Genomic DNA, 19,322 nt, shown 5'->3' on the forward strand with positions numbered 1-19,322 from the left:
CCGCGCGCTGCCTTGACAACCAAGTCACTCTCCGTCACGCACTCTGACACATGTCACCCTGCTTGGGCTGCAACGCAGCCGTGAGCAACTGGGGCCCGCGCCCGCCAGGTTTCCGCCGCCGACTCGAACACGCGCGGCTGCGCCCGGCCCAGTCCGGTCTCCCTCCGCGACTCCGCCTCCGCCCCGCGCGCGCCGCACCACTCACTCCCCGCACCCCACCACACACAGCACACCACTACGCTACGCTAGCTGCCCCCCTTCCTTCCCCCGCAGGCCGCCCGCGCGCAGCTATATATTCGGTCACCGGCACCGAGCCCACCCACGCCTCCATCACGCCACGCTCTCAGTCACACACACACACACACACACACACACCCACCACTCTCCTACTTGTCCACCTCTCCAGCTCTCTCCGTCGTCTGCGCTCCCTGCCTCCTGGTCAACTCTGCCATCCACGGGAGATCGATCCATCCATCCATCCATCCATCGGCCTCGCCAGTCGCCATGGCGCTCGACGCGGCCATCGACGTGTCCAGCAGCAAGCCGCCGGTGCCGCCGCCGTCGCCGCCGAGGATCGACTCGTGGGCGCGCGGCGGGAGGCGGTCCAAGCGCCGCGCCGGGAGCCCCGCCAGCGACGGCGGCAGCGGAGGAGGCGACCACGACCAGTCCGAGCAGGAGTACCTCGCGCTCTGCCTCCTGATGCTCTCCCGCGGCCTCCGCGGCGACGACGCAACCGACGTCGGGGGCGGCGCGGCGCCTACGGTGGCGAAGACGACCCAGCACCATCATCAGCACGGGTACGAGTGCTCCGTGTGCGGCAAGGTGTACCCGTCGTACCAGGCGCTCGGCGGGCACAAGACGAGCCACCGGAAGCCGCCCACGCCGCCTACCCCGCCGCCAGGCGACGAGGCGTCGTCCGGTTCCGGCGGCGCCGCGCACGCGGAGGAGAAGGAGAAGGAGAAGGTGCACCAGTGCTCGCTCTGCCTCCGCACGTTCCCGTCGGGGCAGGCGCTGGGCGGGCACAAGCGGCTGCACTACGAGGGCGGCGTCGGCGACGGTGCCAAGGACAAGGACAAGGACGCGGTCACCAAGGCCAACAAGGCCAGCGCAGCCGCGGCGGCGACGACCGCCGTGCTGCGGGACTTCGACCTCAACCTGCCGGCCGACGGCGCGCCGCCGGAGGCCAAGCGGGCACGGACGACGACGATGCTGCTCGTGGTCTGATCCATCCATCGGTCGTTCCAACTACGGCGGCGCCGGCGGCGGGGGAGTTGGATGGCGGTCTAGGTTTTGATGGTGGTAGAAGTTATTTGGTTGGTTGGTTGATTGCTTTGTTAATTTCGGTTGCGTTGCGTGACGTCGGCTGCGCTTGCTCTCGATCGATGTGATAAGCACAAGCACAGCTGCGTCGGTTCGTTCGTTCGGTGGTATACTACACCTTTTTCTCTCAGTTCAGACTTTTTCGAGAGGGAGCTGATTTTCGTGGCTCCGGTGCTATTCATCTGTCCATATTTTGCGACGCAGAGACGCCGGATTAAGAACAGAAGAACGGCTGCGATGTAGCTATCTATACATAGCACTTAATTACCTGTAAATCCTGGTGGTCAAAGTCCAGATATATATACAATTATACATGCAAGGAAACTTCTGCTTGCCTTTTTCAATTTCAGTGTGAAAGTGAATGAAGAAACACTGATTGTGGTAGCGTAGTCGTACGTCGACAGTGATGATACAGTCATACAGCTAGATCAGAGCTAATATGATTTATATATATATAAATGTACAGAGATATCCTTGGTACGGTGTGCGAATAAATGGGATTAAGTCGATTGTGTGCGATCTCAGTCTTAGCTGCCACTATTCCATTAGCGGCCACAGCCGTCCACCACACCGCCGCGAAGCTGCAAGGTGCAAGTCGTGTATGTACTACATGTGTGCGCTAAAGAAATCGTGCAGGCTGCTCATGTGGATAGCGACATGCATGGACGACGCAGCTTTGACCTGACCTGCTGGAATGGCTTTGGAGAGAGAGGTTAGGGGCTCCACTCGCCATCAGACGTGCAGCGCCACGCCACGCTTGCTAATGCTTGGTCAGTCGGTCGGTCTCTCTCTCTCTCTCTCTCTCTCTCTCTCTCTCTCTCTCTCTCTCTCTCTCTCTCTCTCTCTCAAGCTACGTACGGCCGACATCAACGCCGCCGTACATGTTAACCGATCAGTTCGATCGAGGAAAGATTAGCTCAAGTAATATAATCTCGCTCGATCGCTCCTGATGCATGCATGCGCTTCTAGTTCTAGGCTCTAACAATGGCGGCCTTTTGTGAAAGCTACTGCTAATAGTGGTAGTCCTCAACTGCCCATGTATAGGTCGTTTCAGATTTGAGTCGTGCATGATAGGTCGATGATTCCAACTGGCCACCTCCTTGTTGCACGCAGCTGGAAGCTTCTAGCAAGCGCATGTCCATCGCGTGGCACCACGGAGACCGAGTTCCATGCACACATGCTCTGACCAAGCGTCAGTGGGCAGTGGCTAGCCGATCTTGCAAACACCCGTGTGTAAAATGAACTGCGCTGCGGTTTTGGGCTATGCATGTAGTACGTCTTCAGTGCACACTGAACACGGTCTGGGTAAGTGATCGAGCTAGGAAAGCCCAAAAAAAAGAGAAACCAAGTAGAGCGTCATTTGAAGCTGCAGTGGTTAGCATGGCGAAAACAGAGGGTAAAGCAGTGGCGCCCTCTGCTTTGTCTGAGATGAGATGGTGGTACGTGACGGGGAGGCGTCGTTGTCGCGATGGACCGACGACGCAGCCATGCTGGGCCATGATGATGGCCCACGGAATGCTTGCACCTGGGCTCTAGAAGACGGGCCAGCACGGCAGCAATCCATCCCCCAGACGCGTGGAACCGCTAGCTACCGGGTGCAGCAACACTGTGCAAAGTGTCGTCCGGATGGTGATTGGTCGAACCCGAACCACGGGCACCGCGCCGCTACCCGCAAGCGTGCCTCCTGGGCTTTCTGGCTGGGCTGTTTATTTTGACGGGTGAGGGAGTGACGCTGACGAGTCACTCTCACCACCGTCCACCGGCCTGGTGACGGCCAGCCAGTGACTTCTCCTGCGAGCTTCTTTTCGTTTATGTGAAGTCCCATGCTACTATTTCAATCGTCTAGACAAGTTGAAATGGTCTAGCAGCGCATCACTGGGATATATATAAAGGAATTTTCGTTGAGTGTGTAGTCACAACCTTTCAGAAAGTATGTATATATATGGGCATATGGATGGCTACGACGAAGATAAATGTCTGCTTTGTTAATGGCAATGCCGCGTGCTACCTGGAAGTTTCGTTTCCTTTCGTTCCATCCGCAGGTGTCGAATTCATTCATCTGTGTCAAGCTGAAGCCAAACAAAATATCAGTCGCCGTACATGCTTTGCATTACTAGCCGGCCTAACCCATGAGGCCTCCGCACAATGCGCGTAGAGGAAACTCTGGTTTTAGTAAACGAAGAGATGCAAAAATTTAGGACTCTCACTTGATATTTATAATTTATCTACAAATTTATACAAAAGTAAAGCAAGTAACTTCCATATATGAGTCAACAATCCTGTCGCTAGGGAGTTTTCTTTTTTTTTTCTTAACAAGGAAAACGTTCTCGCGTGATACGTGCGTACACACGTGGTGTGATACTGGTGTCACTTACTGTTTAGTTCACCTCAAAACCAAAAAGTTTTCAAAATTTTCCGTCACATCGAATCTTGCGGCACATGCATAAAACACTAAATATAGATGAAAATAAAAACTAATTATACAGTTTGTCTGTAAATCATGAGACGAATCTTTTGATCCTAGTTAGTCCATGATTCGACAATATTTGCCACAAACAAACGAAAGTGCTACAGTAGCAAAATCAAAAAAGTTTTCACATCTAAACAAGGCCTTACTCTCCTACAAGACAAACAAAGTGACGGGAGAGAATAAGCGAGAAAGTGGCCATAGGGTGGCTTATGTGAATTCGATTTTTTTGCCAATGTTTGTAACAATGGCCTTCACAAGTTAACACAAGACTTCCGCACCTGCGTTGCCATGTGAGGAACAAATACACTGATACTGGTTAGTGAAATCAGCTAACACAAGAACATGTAGTTTTAGACATCATTTTTTTTTTGGCTGAGGGCTTGTTCGGTTTGATATGGATTGGAGGGAGATTGAAAAAGATTGGGCTTGTTCAGTTTGGTAGGGAATGGAGGGAGATTGAAAAGGGCTTGTTCAGTTAACACACGCCCTCCTCAGAGGAGGTCACTTGTAGAGGATCACCTAAGGCCTTGTTTGGGTGTTGTTGATCCACATGTGTTGGAGTGAATTGGGGTGGAACTTAGTTCAAGTTCCACTCCAACCCACCCCAACACATGTGAATTAATGTGAAACCGACTACATCCAAACAAGGCCTAATGTGATCAAATCCCTAACAAAGTCAAAAATCCTCCACATCTCCTCCAATCCCCTTAGGGAGGGGAGTATTAACCGAACAAGCCCCACGGTGTCCACCGCTTGCATATATTTCATTTGGCAAATCAATGGCACATTTCTGGATGACAATGGCTTTCATTTAGATCTTCACAGTTGTCGAGTGCATGAAGTATGCAGTTTCAGAGGTGTTTCCAATAGTTTCATGCAACGTTCATCCATTCAGATCTACCGTGGTACTACATCCACCTTTGAAAGGATGTCGTTTTAGGATTGATTTAATTTAAACTATCTTAAATTTGACTAAGTTATATCCCCAAATAAATCAACTTTTTTAAATTGCCATAAGTTAATTATTTTAGGTCGGACTGAAACTATAGGAAAGAACAGTAATATTTATAGCACAAAATTTCACAATCTACTTATTTGGTGTCATATATGTAATATGTTTTTATTCTTTCATATGGTCATTACAACTTTTGACTAAGACAACTCTAGAAGTTGATTTGTTTGGAAACAGAAGGAGTAGAAGTTAAATAATATCGATATTATGACTTCAAAAAGTCAACGTTCTGAAAATATATTATATAGGAATTCAATGATACATATTTAATATGATAAGAATCTTTTTGTATAAATTGGTCAAACTCTAAGGGATAGAATTGCATCCCAACGGTGATGACAGAAGCCGGGGTCAACAGTGCAGACCCCCAGACGGCCAGACAGAGAAACGCGGCCGACACGACTCAGGAAGCAGCCGGCGAATCGAGCCGGTAGAGCGCATGCGCCAGACTGCTTTACGCGGGCTGCGGCAGAACACGTCTATCAGCACCTCGTGGTTGTCTGACACTTGGTAGACATGTTCACAAACCGATATAGGAACGAACGTGATAAGATACCTTTGGAGATTTTCAATCTATACTAAGAATGTTACTATAACGAAATTGTTCTTGTATCGGCCTTGTTCGTTTGGCTAATAAGTCATAAAGTACTCTTCGCTGATTTGTTGTAAGAAAAAAAAATACTGCTAAATGGCTAGCAGATTTAGCTGATAAGCTCTGGCGCAGGTGCCAAAAGCGGAATGCGCTGAATAACTATCAAGTATCTACCAGCTTAGATTGACATACTCGCTGGAAACGTAAAGTCATGGGCTTTTTGCCCAGGTACACTCTTTCTGCTATGGCCTACAATTCTATAGAAACATCTCCCTCAAAAAAAGTATTAAAAATAAAATCATGTTGATCAATGCTCAACAAGCGCTGGATGCCTTTGCGTGTCTCATTTCAGACTAAAATGGGGATGGCCCTCCAAATGGATACCCGCGCGGTTCTACTAAATGAACTAAATATACAATTTTCTCCCTCATTTTTTCCCATTTAGTTCATTAAGTTACACTAGAGAAAAACCGCGGGTACCCGTTTGGAGCACCGTCCCCATCTTTATTTCAGACCTTCTGGTCGAGCTCAGATTGCGATGACAGTACCCCATGCTTCTGAGTTTTCTCACTCGGTGTGGAGTAAACCTGGCGCTCTTTGCCCCCAGGTTTCGACGATGCATTCCCATACCAGATCATGCCGATCACAGCCAGAAGCATGCCAAGGGCGACATGGAAATTGAGTCCCTCTTTCCCAAAGAAAAGGAACCCCAATGTCAACACAAGAACCGTCTTCATGTGGCCTAGAACTTGGAATGAGACGGCCGTGAATCTTCCAATGCATATGAATTGGCTTAGGTTGGTCCCAACCGCAATTATGCATGACAACACAATAAAGAACTGAAAAGGAAAACATTGATAAGAAAATAATAAGCCCAGGCTGGTCAAGCTTGTGCCAAAGAATGAAAATTTATAACATCAAGCAAATGAACTATCATGATTTAAACCATATACCGTAGATGTAGGATCATCTCAGTGGTTTGTGTCAATAGTTTATAAATAGATACTGTAGAAGTTAAAAACTACTCCCTCCATCCCAAATTGTAAGTCGTTTGACTTTTTTACCCCAAGTTTGACCACTCGTCTTATTCAAAAAATTTGTGCAAATATAGTCAAATTTTAAGTCATTCTTGAAGAACTTTTATTAATAAACCAATACACAATAAAAAAAAAGTGATATTTTGTACAAAACTTTGAATAAGACGAGTGGTCAAACTTGATATTAAAAAAGTCAAACGACTTACAATTTGGGATGGATTGAGCAGAATATTTCATCCTACATGTTCAATATGAAGCAATATGCTGTTTCTGAAGTCCAAACTAAACCAGTGGCACAGCCAGGATTTCACTATACCCAGGGGGAACTTTAAACAAAAAATATATGTAATTACCGAACACCAAAATAATTACTAATGTAACCATGTACAAATATCCAAATTACCATGTTTTATCTAAAAACTAGGGTACAAGACAATTGAAGTCTAACAGCTCCATAATACGTGCAACAATGAGACATTTGAAGTTTCTATGCATCCAAAACATGGAAACAATATTTTGGGTAAAATAAAGAGATGTTCATAAAGATTCAAAAGTAGCATGTGCCAAGGCTAAAAGGGACAATTGGCCAGTAAACTGACTGCTGTTTGCTGCCTTGCTCACCCATGCCATGCAACTCAGTGAAGTAGTGAACTGAGCTAAAGCAGTGGCTTTGTTAGGTTGTTGGCTATTGGGCCAGAGATGCTAGACCAACGAGCCTTAGAAACGCTTTGCAGCTGGCTCATGAAAGAATGAGGGATTGCTGCATTACGTATCAGGCGCAAGGTCTTATCCATGGTGCAGCTGCTGCTGAATGGCTAAGTGCAGAGCTGCTGGAATACATAGAGGTAACTGGGAATCGGCATAGGTCTATCCAGGGTAGCTGTTCTTTGCCCCCTGTAGTGGCTACACTACTGAACTAGACTACTCTCAGCATCAAACACCCTGAATATAATTTGGATAAAACAAGGTTCCAGGTCATCTTCAATATTGCAGCAACCCCTATGTCAGAACTACTTAGTGTTCAGACCAAACCCAGAGCATAAATGTGTGCTTTGCTATACTCCTAAAGAAAAAATATGCTTGCTCCCTCTAATCACAAAAAGAAAGTGATGCTTTTGGGACACATTCAGTCAAAAATAATTTAGAAGGGACACATGGAATGATAACATTATAAGCATAGCGATGCAAGTTATAGTCAAGCATGCACATCTGGACTATGTTAATGACCAAAACGTCAAAAACGAAAACACAAGATATACAGTGTCAAACTAGCTTGAATGAAACAGATGGGTTCCTCTTCCTCATGACGATTTTGCCAAAGACATCAGCATAAATGATTCAGAATAAGTATCACATACCGTAACTATTGATGTGTAGTTAAAAGCATCAACTCTTTTGTTGGTCAACCAGAAGTCCACAAAAGGGCCCAATACTAACAATGATGCTGCTTGGGCTGGAGCAGTATGGCCTAAGAGGTTGAATGAACCAAGCGAGTACTTCCATTGAAGGTGGTGAACATACTGCAGCAAAGAAGAGGAAATCAAATAAAACAAAGTGATGATATAACCTATAAGGCTATCGTGAAAAGTGAGAGAGAGAGGGGGGGCTCAGAGTTTGTTTAGCTATTAGTGTATTACCAAACTTCTCTTTGAACTGGAGTAATCAAAGCAGCAGCAGAGTACTGGATTCTTTTGCTTTCAGGGGAAAAAAAGGGAGGGGGGTGGGGGGGGTGCCCGATGTTGAGACCTCCCACACAAGGTGTGGTCTGGTGTGGTAAAAAAAAGTGTGGTCTGGGGAATGGAATTTCTAGAAAGCCGACCCTTGCATAATTTTGCAAGGCTGGTTCAAACTTCTAACTCAGGACCTCAGGCAACAACTGGACAGGCTCTACAAATGCGCCAAGTCCACCAAAACAAAGAGGAGCTTTGGATTTCAGGATACTCACCAGAAAGTTACTAAAATTCTGTGCAAGGTACTTTTATTGGAAATTTTATAACCGGTAACTTCTAAAATAGAAGCCAAGCTATAAAAATAGGTGCTAAAGAAGGATAGCTCCAATTAGGAAAAGGTGTCATATACAGATATATGAACAACAAAGGACAAGTTTTAATATCAACAATACTCACATGTTGTTGTAGTGCTGTGCTCCAAACAGCTATTACTGCAGCTAATAACCCTTGAGAGTTCACACTAACATCAGTTACTGTACATACAGCAACACCTACTAGGACAAGCACTATACTGAGCTTTGTATCTCTTGAGTAACGAACTTTGTCGAATATGATTTCCAGAATGCACAAGACTGGAATGATACACAACTTTGCAATCTGAAAAAAAAGGCAAGACACACAATGTATATACATTTCACTCCAATATACTTGTAGAATACCAAAGCTTCTGTCTTCTATCAAATAGAATACTAAAGTTTCTGTCCTCACCTGATAGAATCCAACGGAGTTCCACATCAAACTTACATTCATCCCAACAATCGACAGGTTCGCAAAAAAGGCAAATTTTACTAGTTCTGGTAATGGTAAATAGGAAGGCTGAATATATCCTAGCCATTTCATTACTAATGTCATCAAGGTCGTCATTGCAAAATGAAGTCCAGTCAATGTTGTAGCTGTAGAAGCAAACAGTAGTGAACAAATTAGCACAGGGCAGTCAGACTGGTTTTCTGCACAATCATAGTTTAGTTTTATACAGAAATGACAATTCGTGTAAATAAGGCATGATGTGCGACTAGGAATGAAGACTAGACAAGCTCTTACCAAAACTAAAACCATGCGTGGCCATTAAGGCTTTGTTGACCATGATGATACCAACAGATGTGACAACATTGAACATCCATGCTCCAGCATCTAAAGCTGCTTTCCTCTCCGCCTTGCTTCCTGGCGCCATAGTCTCTTGACATGTAGAGTCAGGGGCAGGCCCAGTAAAGGACATGGGTGTACACATGTACACCCAATAATTTTTGCAAAGCAATCGAAGTTAGTAGGCATATACATGCATATACACCTGTAATTAGATTCAGATCGGATTACAAATAGTATGTTAGGGTTTGGGCGCACGATTTTTTTACCTATGAATTACGTTAAGGTTTGGGCGCACGGTTTCGCATAGCAGGAAGGGAGGACCAAGGGGAAGGAATACCTAGTGTCCTGGTGGTGCTCGTCGCCGGGCAAAGTGGCCAGTGGCGAAGTAGGACAGCAGCGACGGTCGCAGGGACACCGGGGCTGCAGAGGGAGGACGCCGTGCCGGAGATGGTCGCGAGGACGCTGTGCCCCAGGTGGTGCTCGACCGAGCGCAGTCTCTTCTCCGGGTTGCGGCGCGGCGAGCGGATGGAGGAGATCCGCCGCGGGCGAGACGAGTCCAGGCGGCGGGCCAAGGGGCGTGCGGGCAAGGGTAATTTAGTCCAGCTTACCTCTCTCTCTCGGCTTCCTAAGGCCAACGTCACATGTGCGGGTAACGCCGGTCAGCGTGTCGCCGTAGAACGGAAGAGATGCAGAAGAGGAAGAAGAAGCAGGCAATTTAGTTTAAAAATTATTATAAACTAGTAAAAATGTCCGTGCGTTGCAACGGAGCGAAACTTATGATTTCTAATTAGATTTTATATTTTGGCTAGATGTGGAACTAAAACATTATTAGTATATTTTTTCACCAAAGCCTAGCATCATCAGTCTTGATCACATCAACGCTCTTTCATGTTTCTCTCTCAATTCTTATTCCTTCTTAGCCTTGTAACGCTTTCACGTGACCAACAATATATAATCTCTCTTATGGTCTCTATTTATTTTTACATGAAAATTAAGATCGGCCTAATTCATGATAATATACTTATAATTTAAACATTGCATAATTTAAAATGACAGGTAATTTTTTTATAGAAAAATGAGAGCTAATTGAAAAATGTATAAAAACAAAAGCCTATTTGGTCTAGCTAAAGACAGACAAAATAGTTAGAAACGTAACCTGGATATAGGCTGGGAAAGCCCGTTTGGGTCTTCCAAACCTGTTGGCCTATCTGAGCCGTAAGCTCCCTCAGCCGCTGATCTACATTAGATGACGAAGCTTCTTCCGTTCATGAACAAAACCGTTGAGAAGTTGATTTAAGCCCTAGGGTTTATTTGGTAGGGCTCTAGTTCTGGCTAAAACAGCTTTAATTGTATATTTTTATCATAGAGCAGCTTTTTATGGCTTCAGTTTGTCTCATTAGAAAAATGTTTAGCAAAACAACTTCTCCTATCTCATCAAAATGATTAAATGTATGTATTGCTCTTTTTTTCTCTTTTACCTTTTGTTTTTTTCATCCTTAATTATCCAAACAACCGACAAAAAATTAATTGTGATAAAATAATATGATTTATTTTTCTCCAGAATGGCAAATACCATTAACATTTTAACAATAATACCACACGGTGCAACATGGTCAGGTCATGGGAATTTTCCAGTTCGTTGTCATGACTTTCTTGTTTGGATCTCATGTGGTCATAAAGTCTCGAACTGTCCCATAAATAAAAATACATCTAGGATTTAAAAAGTTTCCCATAATATGTGTCATATAGGTCTTATAGGCTACTGTGGACACAACGCATTGCTAGTTCGTGTGGGTCCGAGAACGAAAAAAAAACAACGGAGCCTCCTAGAAGCGCCTGTGATTCATCCTATTTTCCCAAAAAAATTTACGAAATTTTTCAGATTCCTCATCACATCAAATCTTGCGGCACATACATAGAGCATTAAATATAGATAAAAAATTAACTAATTATACAATTCACATGTAATTTATGAAACAAATCTTTTGAGCCTAGTTAGTCCATGTTAGACAATATTTATCAAATAAAAACGAAAATACTACGGTGCCCATTTTGCAAATTTTGTTGCAACTAAACAAGACCTTGTTTGTGTGCGGGGCCAAAGAACTTAGGCCTTGTTTAGTTGAAAAAAATTTGAAGATTCTCCGTCACATTGAATCTTGCGGCATATGCATGGAGAATTAAATTTAGATGAAAACAAAAACTAATTACACAGTTTGCCTGTAAATCGCGAGATGAATCTTTTGACCTAATTAGTCTATGATTATACAATATTTGCTACAAAGAAACAAAAGTGCTACAGTACCCAAAATCTCAAATTTTTGCCAACGAAACAAAGCCTTAGTTCCCAAAAAAAATTGCAAAATTTTTCAGTCTCTCTATCACATTGAATTTCGCAGCTCGTGCATGAAGCATTAAATATAGGTAAAAAAGATAACTGATTACACAGTTTATATGAAATTTGCGAGACGAATTTTTTGAGGCTATGATTGGATAATATTTATCAAATATAAACAAAAATGGTACTGTTCACATTTTGCAAAAAAAATTTAAATAAACAAGGCCTCATAGAAAAAGACAAAAAAAAATCAACGGAGCCACCTCCCACCTGCATCCATCAAGAAGCGCCCGTGACCAGTCCTGCACTCCTGCGGTCCAGTCGTTTGCATCCGCATCTCCTCCGCCGCACCATCCACTCGTTCATCTTCCCTTCCCCACCCAGCTCACATCCCGTACAGCAGGAGAGCTCGATCCTTCTGCTTCCTAATAACCAGAGCAGTTCCCCTATGTGTGCATGGCGAGAGGGACTGGGATCCATCGCCGTAGCCGTCGGATGCCTCATGCTGGCAAGATGTGTGCTATTAGGGGCGCTGTAATGGAGCCCCATGGCGACTTGGCGAGGGTGTACTCAAGGCCGAGGGCCACGGAATCCGCAAGCGTAACCGTGGTGGAAGCCTCGGCCAAGTAATCAAGGCAGGTAGCGCCGACTCTGATGTCCACAAGCCAAGCAACGCCGATTCACTTAGGGAGGACTGGATCTATGTGCGCACAGAGGAAGCCTCCACCTGGTGCAGCGCCTAGAGGGGGCAAGCCGGCCTCCTCGTTGTCGCACCCAGCCATGCCCCGCCCCTAGCACTCGCACTTGTCTGCATCCTTCCCACGCCACCGCCACACCTCCTCCATCCACGTCGAGGACTCCATCGCTAAGGTGGAGGTGGGTGTAGATTTGATTTTCCCAATTACTTTATTTGGGCATCCGATTGTTGGATTCCCATGTTGAGAACGATTTAGACTTCGGCAGGTCTGTGGACTTCAAATAGACGGACGTTATTCCGAGCGACAGAAGATCGGCGTGACCGATGTGAGCGGCAGAAAAAAAATTTGGTAGACTGAAATTTTCACAATTTAGTAGTAGGGATAGATACAGTGGTATATTTTAAAATATGTAGAATTATATTGGTATGTTTTAGTGTTATAAACAATAATTTTATATTTTCTAAACCGCAATACTTTAAATGGTATGTATCAAATTAACCCTAAAAATGCTAGGGCCTTGTTTAGTTCCAAAAAAAATTGCAAAATAGGAATAGTAACATATTTATTTGTATTTGACAAATATTGTTCAATCATGAACTAACTAGGTTCAAAAGATTCGTCTCGTCAATTCCGACCAAACTGTGCAATTAGTTTTTATTTTCGTCTATATTTAATACTTCATGCAAGCGTCTAAAGATTTAATGTGACGGAAAATCTAAAAAATTTTGCAAAATTTTTTAGAAACTAAACAAGGCCTAGATGGTATCTATAGGTGACCTGCCTAGAGCTTTAGCGTGCCTAGACATTCTCTATTGTTCTATCCGTCTACATATATTATTATTTTATTTAATAGATAAAAACATATGTGTACTGATGTGAATCTGACTACATCCAAATAAGACCTTAAATAGTTTTGCACGTTACTTTCTTATTATTAAAGTCACATGCATGTTTACCCACAAGTCTCGGTTCATTCCACCTAGAGTGTCGATTTCATTTGTCCAAGTCAAATAAAAACATTGTTTACGATAGCGCTTATCATTTACTACTATAAGAGCAACTCTAATTGTTCGACTATTTTAAAATTTATATAACAAAAAGTATGCTCTAACAATGTGCTATCTGGTTTTGTAATATACAAAACTAAATATCTTTTGATTTTATTTGGCCATATAAAGTCAGTCATAGGTGCTAGCTATCTCAAGACGAGAAATAACAAAGTTGTTACAGACCTCTTTTTTTAAAAAAAGTTTTATATTTTATAAAATAATTAAACTATAATTTTTGGCTAGTAATTTTAGCCACAGCGTTAGAGTTATTCTGACTCCTTAGGTTCTACAATGTGCGCAAGATGAAATGAGAAACTCTGATGTTACTAGAAAAAGATGCAAATGACTAGAGATTCTCCATTGTTTAGTTCATGGGTGAAAAGTTTTTAGCTGTCACATTGAATGTTTCATAGAATATCAAAAAGAGATGTTCAGATACTAATTAAAAAACTAATTAGATAACTCGCTTAAAAACCACGAGATGAATTTATTAAGCCTAATTAATATAACATTAGTACATGTGTTACTATAATAATTATGACTAATTGTAGATTAATTAGATTTAAAAGATTTGTCTCGCAGTTTCTATGTAAATTATATAATTAGTTATTTTTTACTTAGAATTAATGTTTTATATATGTGTTTAAACATTCGATAGTATAGGGTGAAAAATTAGTGGAAAGGCGTCAACAAAGAAAATTGTCCGACGCGAATGCAATCTCTCGGCCTCGGGTAAACTGAAACGAGAATGAAAATGACAGGAGAGTTAGGCGTTGTTTAGTTCCTAAAAAATTATGTAAAATTTTTTAATTTCCTATCACATCGAATATTACAGTACATGTATGAAACATTAAATATAGATAAAAAATAATTAATTATATAGTTTGTCTGTAATTTGCGAGATGATTTTTTTGAGCGTAGCTAGTCTATAATTGAATAATATTTATCAAATATAAACGAAAGTGTTATAGTGTGCATTTTGCAAAAAAATATTGAAACTAAACAAGGCCTTAGCAAGAACGTAGGAGTAGAATTCTAGGTTTTGTTAAAGTCTAAAGTTTATAGAAAATGTATCATAGAAACTTTAGTTCTAAATAGTTATAGTACGAAATTTTATTTCATGATGAATTCAATGAACTTATTTGATATTATAAATATAACAATTTTGATTACTCGACATCGACTAATTTCTGTCTGTGTTTCAGTCAATTTTTTTCAACTAGTCAGAACGGGGCACGTGCACATGGAACCAATAAGTACGAACAACAAATAAACACACACACACACACACATATATATATATATATATATATATATAATATATAATATATAATATATATATATATGATTTTTTATGGGTAAAAGACAATATATGGAAAAAAAACAGAAGCCAACTTAAAAGCCCTAGATCATCTCAAGCCAGCAGCTACCTACTCCCTTCGTTCCAAAAAGAATATCGTTTTTTTATTTTGAGATATCTTATTTGATAATCTGTCTTGTTCAATTTTTTTATCTAAATATCATCTTTAGAAAGTTTTTAAATAAAACGAACAGTCAAACATGATATCTGAAAGTTAAAAATGACACTTTTTTTCGGTGACAGAGAGAGTACACAGGTTGACACCGTCCGTGTAGTGTAGCCAGCAACTGCCTACACATCGGCATGGACGGCTTTGGTATAGCCATGTCCTGCTGGTGCCGATAGGTTTCTTTTTTTTTATTTCAGCCATGCTGCCATCTCAAATGTATTGCAGCTTCTTTATCTTGACGATGCTCTTGGGTAGCTTGCATACAGTGAGTCTGACATCTCCACACCTTCTGACAGAGAGGAATTTGAGGCGACGCAGCCGCTTCACCATCTGCTCTAGTAACCTGATGCTCCTCCACGTTCAGTACGTGGAGCAGTCCCATCTTATCAGAGATGAAAGAATGATCTCCACTCTTCGAACATTGTTAAGGATAGTAGCTTGGAGAAGTCATTGTTGGCAAACATATTCTAAAACATTCAAACTGAAAGGCTCAATTACTGACCATTCAAACATTTGATATGAAACTAACCTCCAGCTACCCATCCACCAACGGGCCAAGCATCCACGCAGCTCAAGCTAAAAAGAGACTAATAGAAGAAACTGACAGTTACACAGCAGCCAAACATGCAATGATGCAACATTATAAAGTTAGATTATTGTATCATGAAAATGACATTGCAAATAAAATGAAAACCACACTCAACTCAGCTAGCTACTACTACAAAGTTTCTGAAACTCAATGAACAAGTTGCAAATAAATTAACCAACTAAAAACTCAATGAATAAAAGCACTCAAGATGCAGCTATTTCTAATTAGTACCTGAATTACGATGGGAATAAGTTCACTGAAACTCTAATGCAGGTTGCGGGATTAAATTGAACCTAGATTCTACAAGACCGAACCTGGACTTTAACTTAACATAGACTCTACTAGACCTGAACTGAACTAAAATTGAAAATAGGAAAATAAACTTAATTTAACCGTTGTAACATGGATACTCCATAGTTGACCATCATTTAGGAATCCTGACATGGAAAATGCTGCAAAACAGAAAGAAAATAACCCATCCTATACAACTCATTTGTAGGTTCTGACAAACAACAGGTCTGAACTTTAATTTCTAGTCAATCCAAATTGCGCATGACATTGCAGTAAGAGATGGAAGTTTTTTGGAAGGAAAAAAGCAACAATCTACTGCATGAAGTTACTGAAACTTAGTACCTGAAACATGATAGGGCCGGGTTACTTAAACTGGAACTAAGATATTGAAAAATAGAAATGATGATTGCCTTGGTACAACTAAAACTTAGACTGAATATCTAATTAAGATGACATAACAAAATGAACTAAATCTGAACTAATAACTAAAATGAATCTGAAACTAAAGTCTAGGAACTAGAAACCTAAATTTAAACTAAAAAAATAAACTAAAACAAAACTCGAGTAAACTAAAAACTAAACTAATAACAATCATGAACTTTAAACTCCACAACAACAAAAATAAATCAATTAAAACTTAGACTAAAATATAATTGATGGTAATAAAATTACTGAAACTAAGAGAACTATAAAGACTGAAACTCTCCTATTAATTCCATATTGACACATAGTTAAGGAATAGATAATGACACATACTCACTAATAAACAAAAAAACATGCACCTCATTGCATTTCAAAAATTACACAAGTGATATTGGCCTTACAACCATTGTGACATGGGCCTTACTTGTTTTATATAAGGAGAGAAGACTACAGAGAAATCAACCCGATATATAATCTCCAAATGACTTATGTCTTCAGAGTTAGGGGCTATGGTCTCGTTATATAGCTATGGGGGATCAACGTGAGCCTTTGAATCAAATCAACCTTAAAACACGGTGAAGATGCATCCTAGAGGTCGGTGGAGGAAGATTTTAGAAGCAGGAGGCAAGACAACACAAGGAAAGGCCAGCGGACCTAGGGTGGGACCGCCTGGGCCCACTTAGTCTTTCAGGGGCCACTTTGGTGTGATGTCTTTTTAATCCTTCTAGAGCATTTTATCATAATTTTTGCGGAATAAGTTGATTGTTTTATTTGACGAATATATCATCCTCGATTGTTTTTCAGAATAATCCTGCACAAAAATAATAATTCATCAAAACTTGTGGATTTATTAGTTTAAAACCCTAGACTTATGTAGATTTATTCTATTATACTATTTCTCATGTTTATTTAATTATAAATTATTGACATTATCCACCGACAACATGCGCTAACCATCCAGCATGTCCCGGACGGTGGCTCAGCGTCCAGTGCCTGTGTAATTAGGTCTGGTGCGCGACTTCGCCACTTCTTCAACCCTTGCTCAAAAGTGCTTACCACCAAATATATCACATATTTTCATAAGACATTTTCAAGGGTCAATGCTAGCCTCTCAACTTTCCACGCTACTCGATCCTAACACGTATGCAAAGTTAGATTACTCAAGTGACACTAGATGACCGATATGCAAAAAAGTTTGCCCATTTTGGTAGTACAACCAGCTATCACAAATCCAGTCATAAACTTCTCTACACACTCATGACCGGTGAGATAGAAATGCTCTAGGTTATACCTTTGTCTTGCGCATTCCATTCCATCTCCTCCGATGTTGATACAGCACATGCAACAATAATATCATAAATAATATGATCCACTTCACATCATCGTATAACTGTATTAATTCATTGTTCTTGACCTCACCTGCTCTTCATTGTCGCGTTGGTCTATCGGTGCTAAGTCTTGCTCAAGCTTCACCGTCATACACGGTCCCTCACTTCAAAAGCCTCTGACTTGCCCTTCACACTTACAACCGATCCGTCGAGCCGAGCCTCGTCTTGATCTTCTCAACCCAGGTCACATGACTCTATACCACGTCTTATATTCAATGAGCTCCTCCATCATCACATATGTGAGCCTTGCGTCATCTCTAGTCATATCACCTCCATGGCATATATTGCTCATGCACATATACATGTGGACACATAAATACTATTGATCCACTTAAGTTATCACTCAATTATTAAAATCAAACAAGGACCTTTCAAAGTGTAGATTATTGATCACGCTTTTAAAGGTGGCTACAATATCTCTACCCCCCTAAAAAGATAAAAATCTAGATTTAAACCAAGACAGATTTTCTTACTTTTGATCAAATTTATATAAAATATTTTAAATAAATATTTATAAAATTAAATAAATAAATTTAAAAAAATATTTTATAATAATATAATCGTACTACTCACTTAACTTCTAAAAGGCGAGAATTACGTCGGCTCTGTTTTCTCCTCCAGTTTTTGCTAGTTTTTAAGAATCTGACTTTTGAAAACCGAGTAGAATCCAAACTTATCAGTTTTTACTGCCAGTTGTTGCTAGATTCTCAGCTTTTGCTATTTTTTTTTGATTCATAGAGCAATAAATGAAGTCTGATTCTTAAAAGTTAGGACCCGTTTTTGCTTTTAGTTCCTAAACAGTTTTGCTAAAACTTTTAGATTATTGTCGTATCGAATCTTGCGGCATATGTATGGATTATTAAATATAGACGAAAATAAAAACTATTTATACAGTTTATATGTAATTTGTGAGACTAATTTTTTAAGCCTAGTTAGTCCATGATTGGATAATATTTGTCAAATACAAACGAAAGTACTCGAAATTCTAAAGTTTTACCTACTGAACAAGGCCTTAGAATCTAGATTTTGAAAAAAAGATAAAAATTGGTTTAAGGTTTGAAACTGATCCAGGGCCATATTATAAGATTATTAAGGTCAGTCACAGTGGAAGTTTTATTTGAACTTTATTCATATTAAATAGGCTGCTACATAGTCATCTTGGATGACATGATAATATATTTAAGAAGAGAGAAAAGAAATGAGTTTCATCTATATGAAACTCTCTCTTGGCATGATTATCAACTCTCTATGAGTTTTGAAATTAAATATCTATGAAACTATGGAATCAAACTCTCTATTAAGAATGAGTGTTTTATTTAACTTTTATTTCATTTCACATGGCATAGCAACTTTGGAAACAATCCTATAAAGCCTAATGACAAACACGTGTGCCTTGTTCAGGTGCGAAAAGATTTTGGATTTCGCTACTGTAGTATTTTCGTTTGTTTGTGATAAATATTGTCTAATTATGGATTAACTAAGATCAAAAGATTCGTCTTGCGATTTACAGTTAAACTGTGTAATTAGTTTTTCTTTTTGTTTATATTTAATACTTTATGTATGTGCCAAAAATTTGATGTGACAGAAATCTTAAAAGTTTTTGGTTGAACTAAACAAGGCCTTGATCACGACACGATGCAAACATTAATGTGATGGAAAGTAAAGGGCTGGTCCTGTCAAATTCAACGGACCATGCAGGCGGCAGGCCACTCGTTGGGCGTGCGGGCCTGCCGGGCTGCGGCCCCGCAATTCCTCGTGCTCCGCCAGCGG

General features: G+C 41.2%; 2 protein-coding genes across 4 annotated transcripts; one reads left to right on the plus strand and one right to left on the minus strand.

The window, feature by feature from the left end:
- On the plus strand, nt 305-1,664 carry LOC8058383 (zinc finger protein 1). Its single transcript, XM_002460902.2, has one exon. The coding sequence runs from the start codon at nt 505-507 to the stop codon at nt 1,222-1,224; it is 720 nt and encodes a 239-aa protein (XP_002460947.1). The 5' UTR covers nt 305-504; the 3' UTR covers nt 1,225-1,664.
- LOC110432997 (UDP-rhamnose/UDP-galactose transporter 6-like) lies at nt 5,511-9,898 on the minus strand. Of its 3 annotated transcripts, none has more exons than XM_021454439.1 (6): nt 9,585-9,898; nt 9,203-9,337; nt 8,870-9,054; nt 8,558-8,758; nt 7,790-7,951; nt 5,511-6,233 (listed from the first exon to the last, which is right to left on the minus strand). In XM_021454439.1, the coding sequence occupies exons 2-6, from the start codon at nt 9,330-9,332 to the stop codon at nt 5,904-5,906; spliced, it is 1,008 nt and encodes a 335-aa protein (XP_021310114.1). In that variant the 5' UTR covers nt 9,333-9,337; nt 9,585-9,898; the 3' UTR covers nt 5,511-5,903. The 3 variants fall into 3 exon arrangements, with proteins under 3 accessions (XP_021310114.1, XP_021310113.1, XP_021310112.1); XM_021454438.1 differs by having other exon boundaries at nt 9,203-9,449; XM_021454437.1 differs by lacking the exon at nt 9,585-9,898 and having other exon boundaries at nt 8,558-9,054; nt 9,203-9,444.

Source organism: Sorghum bicolor, chromosome 2 (assembly GCF_000003195.3).
Source record: "Sorghum bicolor cultivar BTx623 chromosome 2, Sorghum_bicolor_NCBIv3, whole genome shotgun sequence".
NCBI lineage: Eukaryota > Viridiplantae > Streptophyta > Magnoliopsida > Poales > Poaceae > Sorghum > Sorghum bicolor.

Coding starts and splice junctions, on each gene's coding strand:
- LOC8058383 (XM_002460902.2), top strand. CDS start 505: ATGGCGCTCGACGCGGCCATCGACGTGTCCAGCAGCAAGCCGCCGGTG.
- LOC110432997 (XM_021454437.1), bottom strand. CDS start 9,389: ATGTGTACACCCATGTCCTTTACTGGGCCTGCCCCTGACTCTACATGT. Junction 7,952..8,557: donor GCACAGCACTACAACAACAT/GTGAGTATTGTT, acceptor TCTTTGCTGCAG/TATGTTCACCACCTTCAATG. Junction 6,234..7,789: donor ACTACACATCAATAGTTACG/GTATGTGATACT, acceptor TTTCCTTTTCAG/TTCTTTATTGTGTTGTCATG.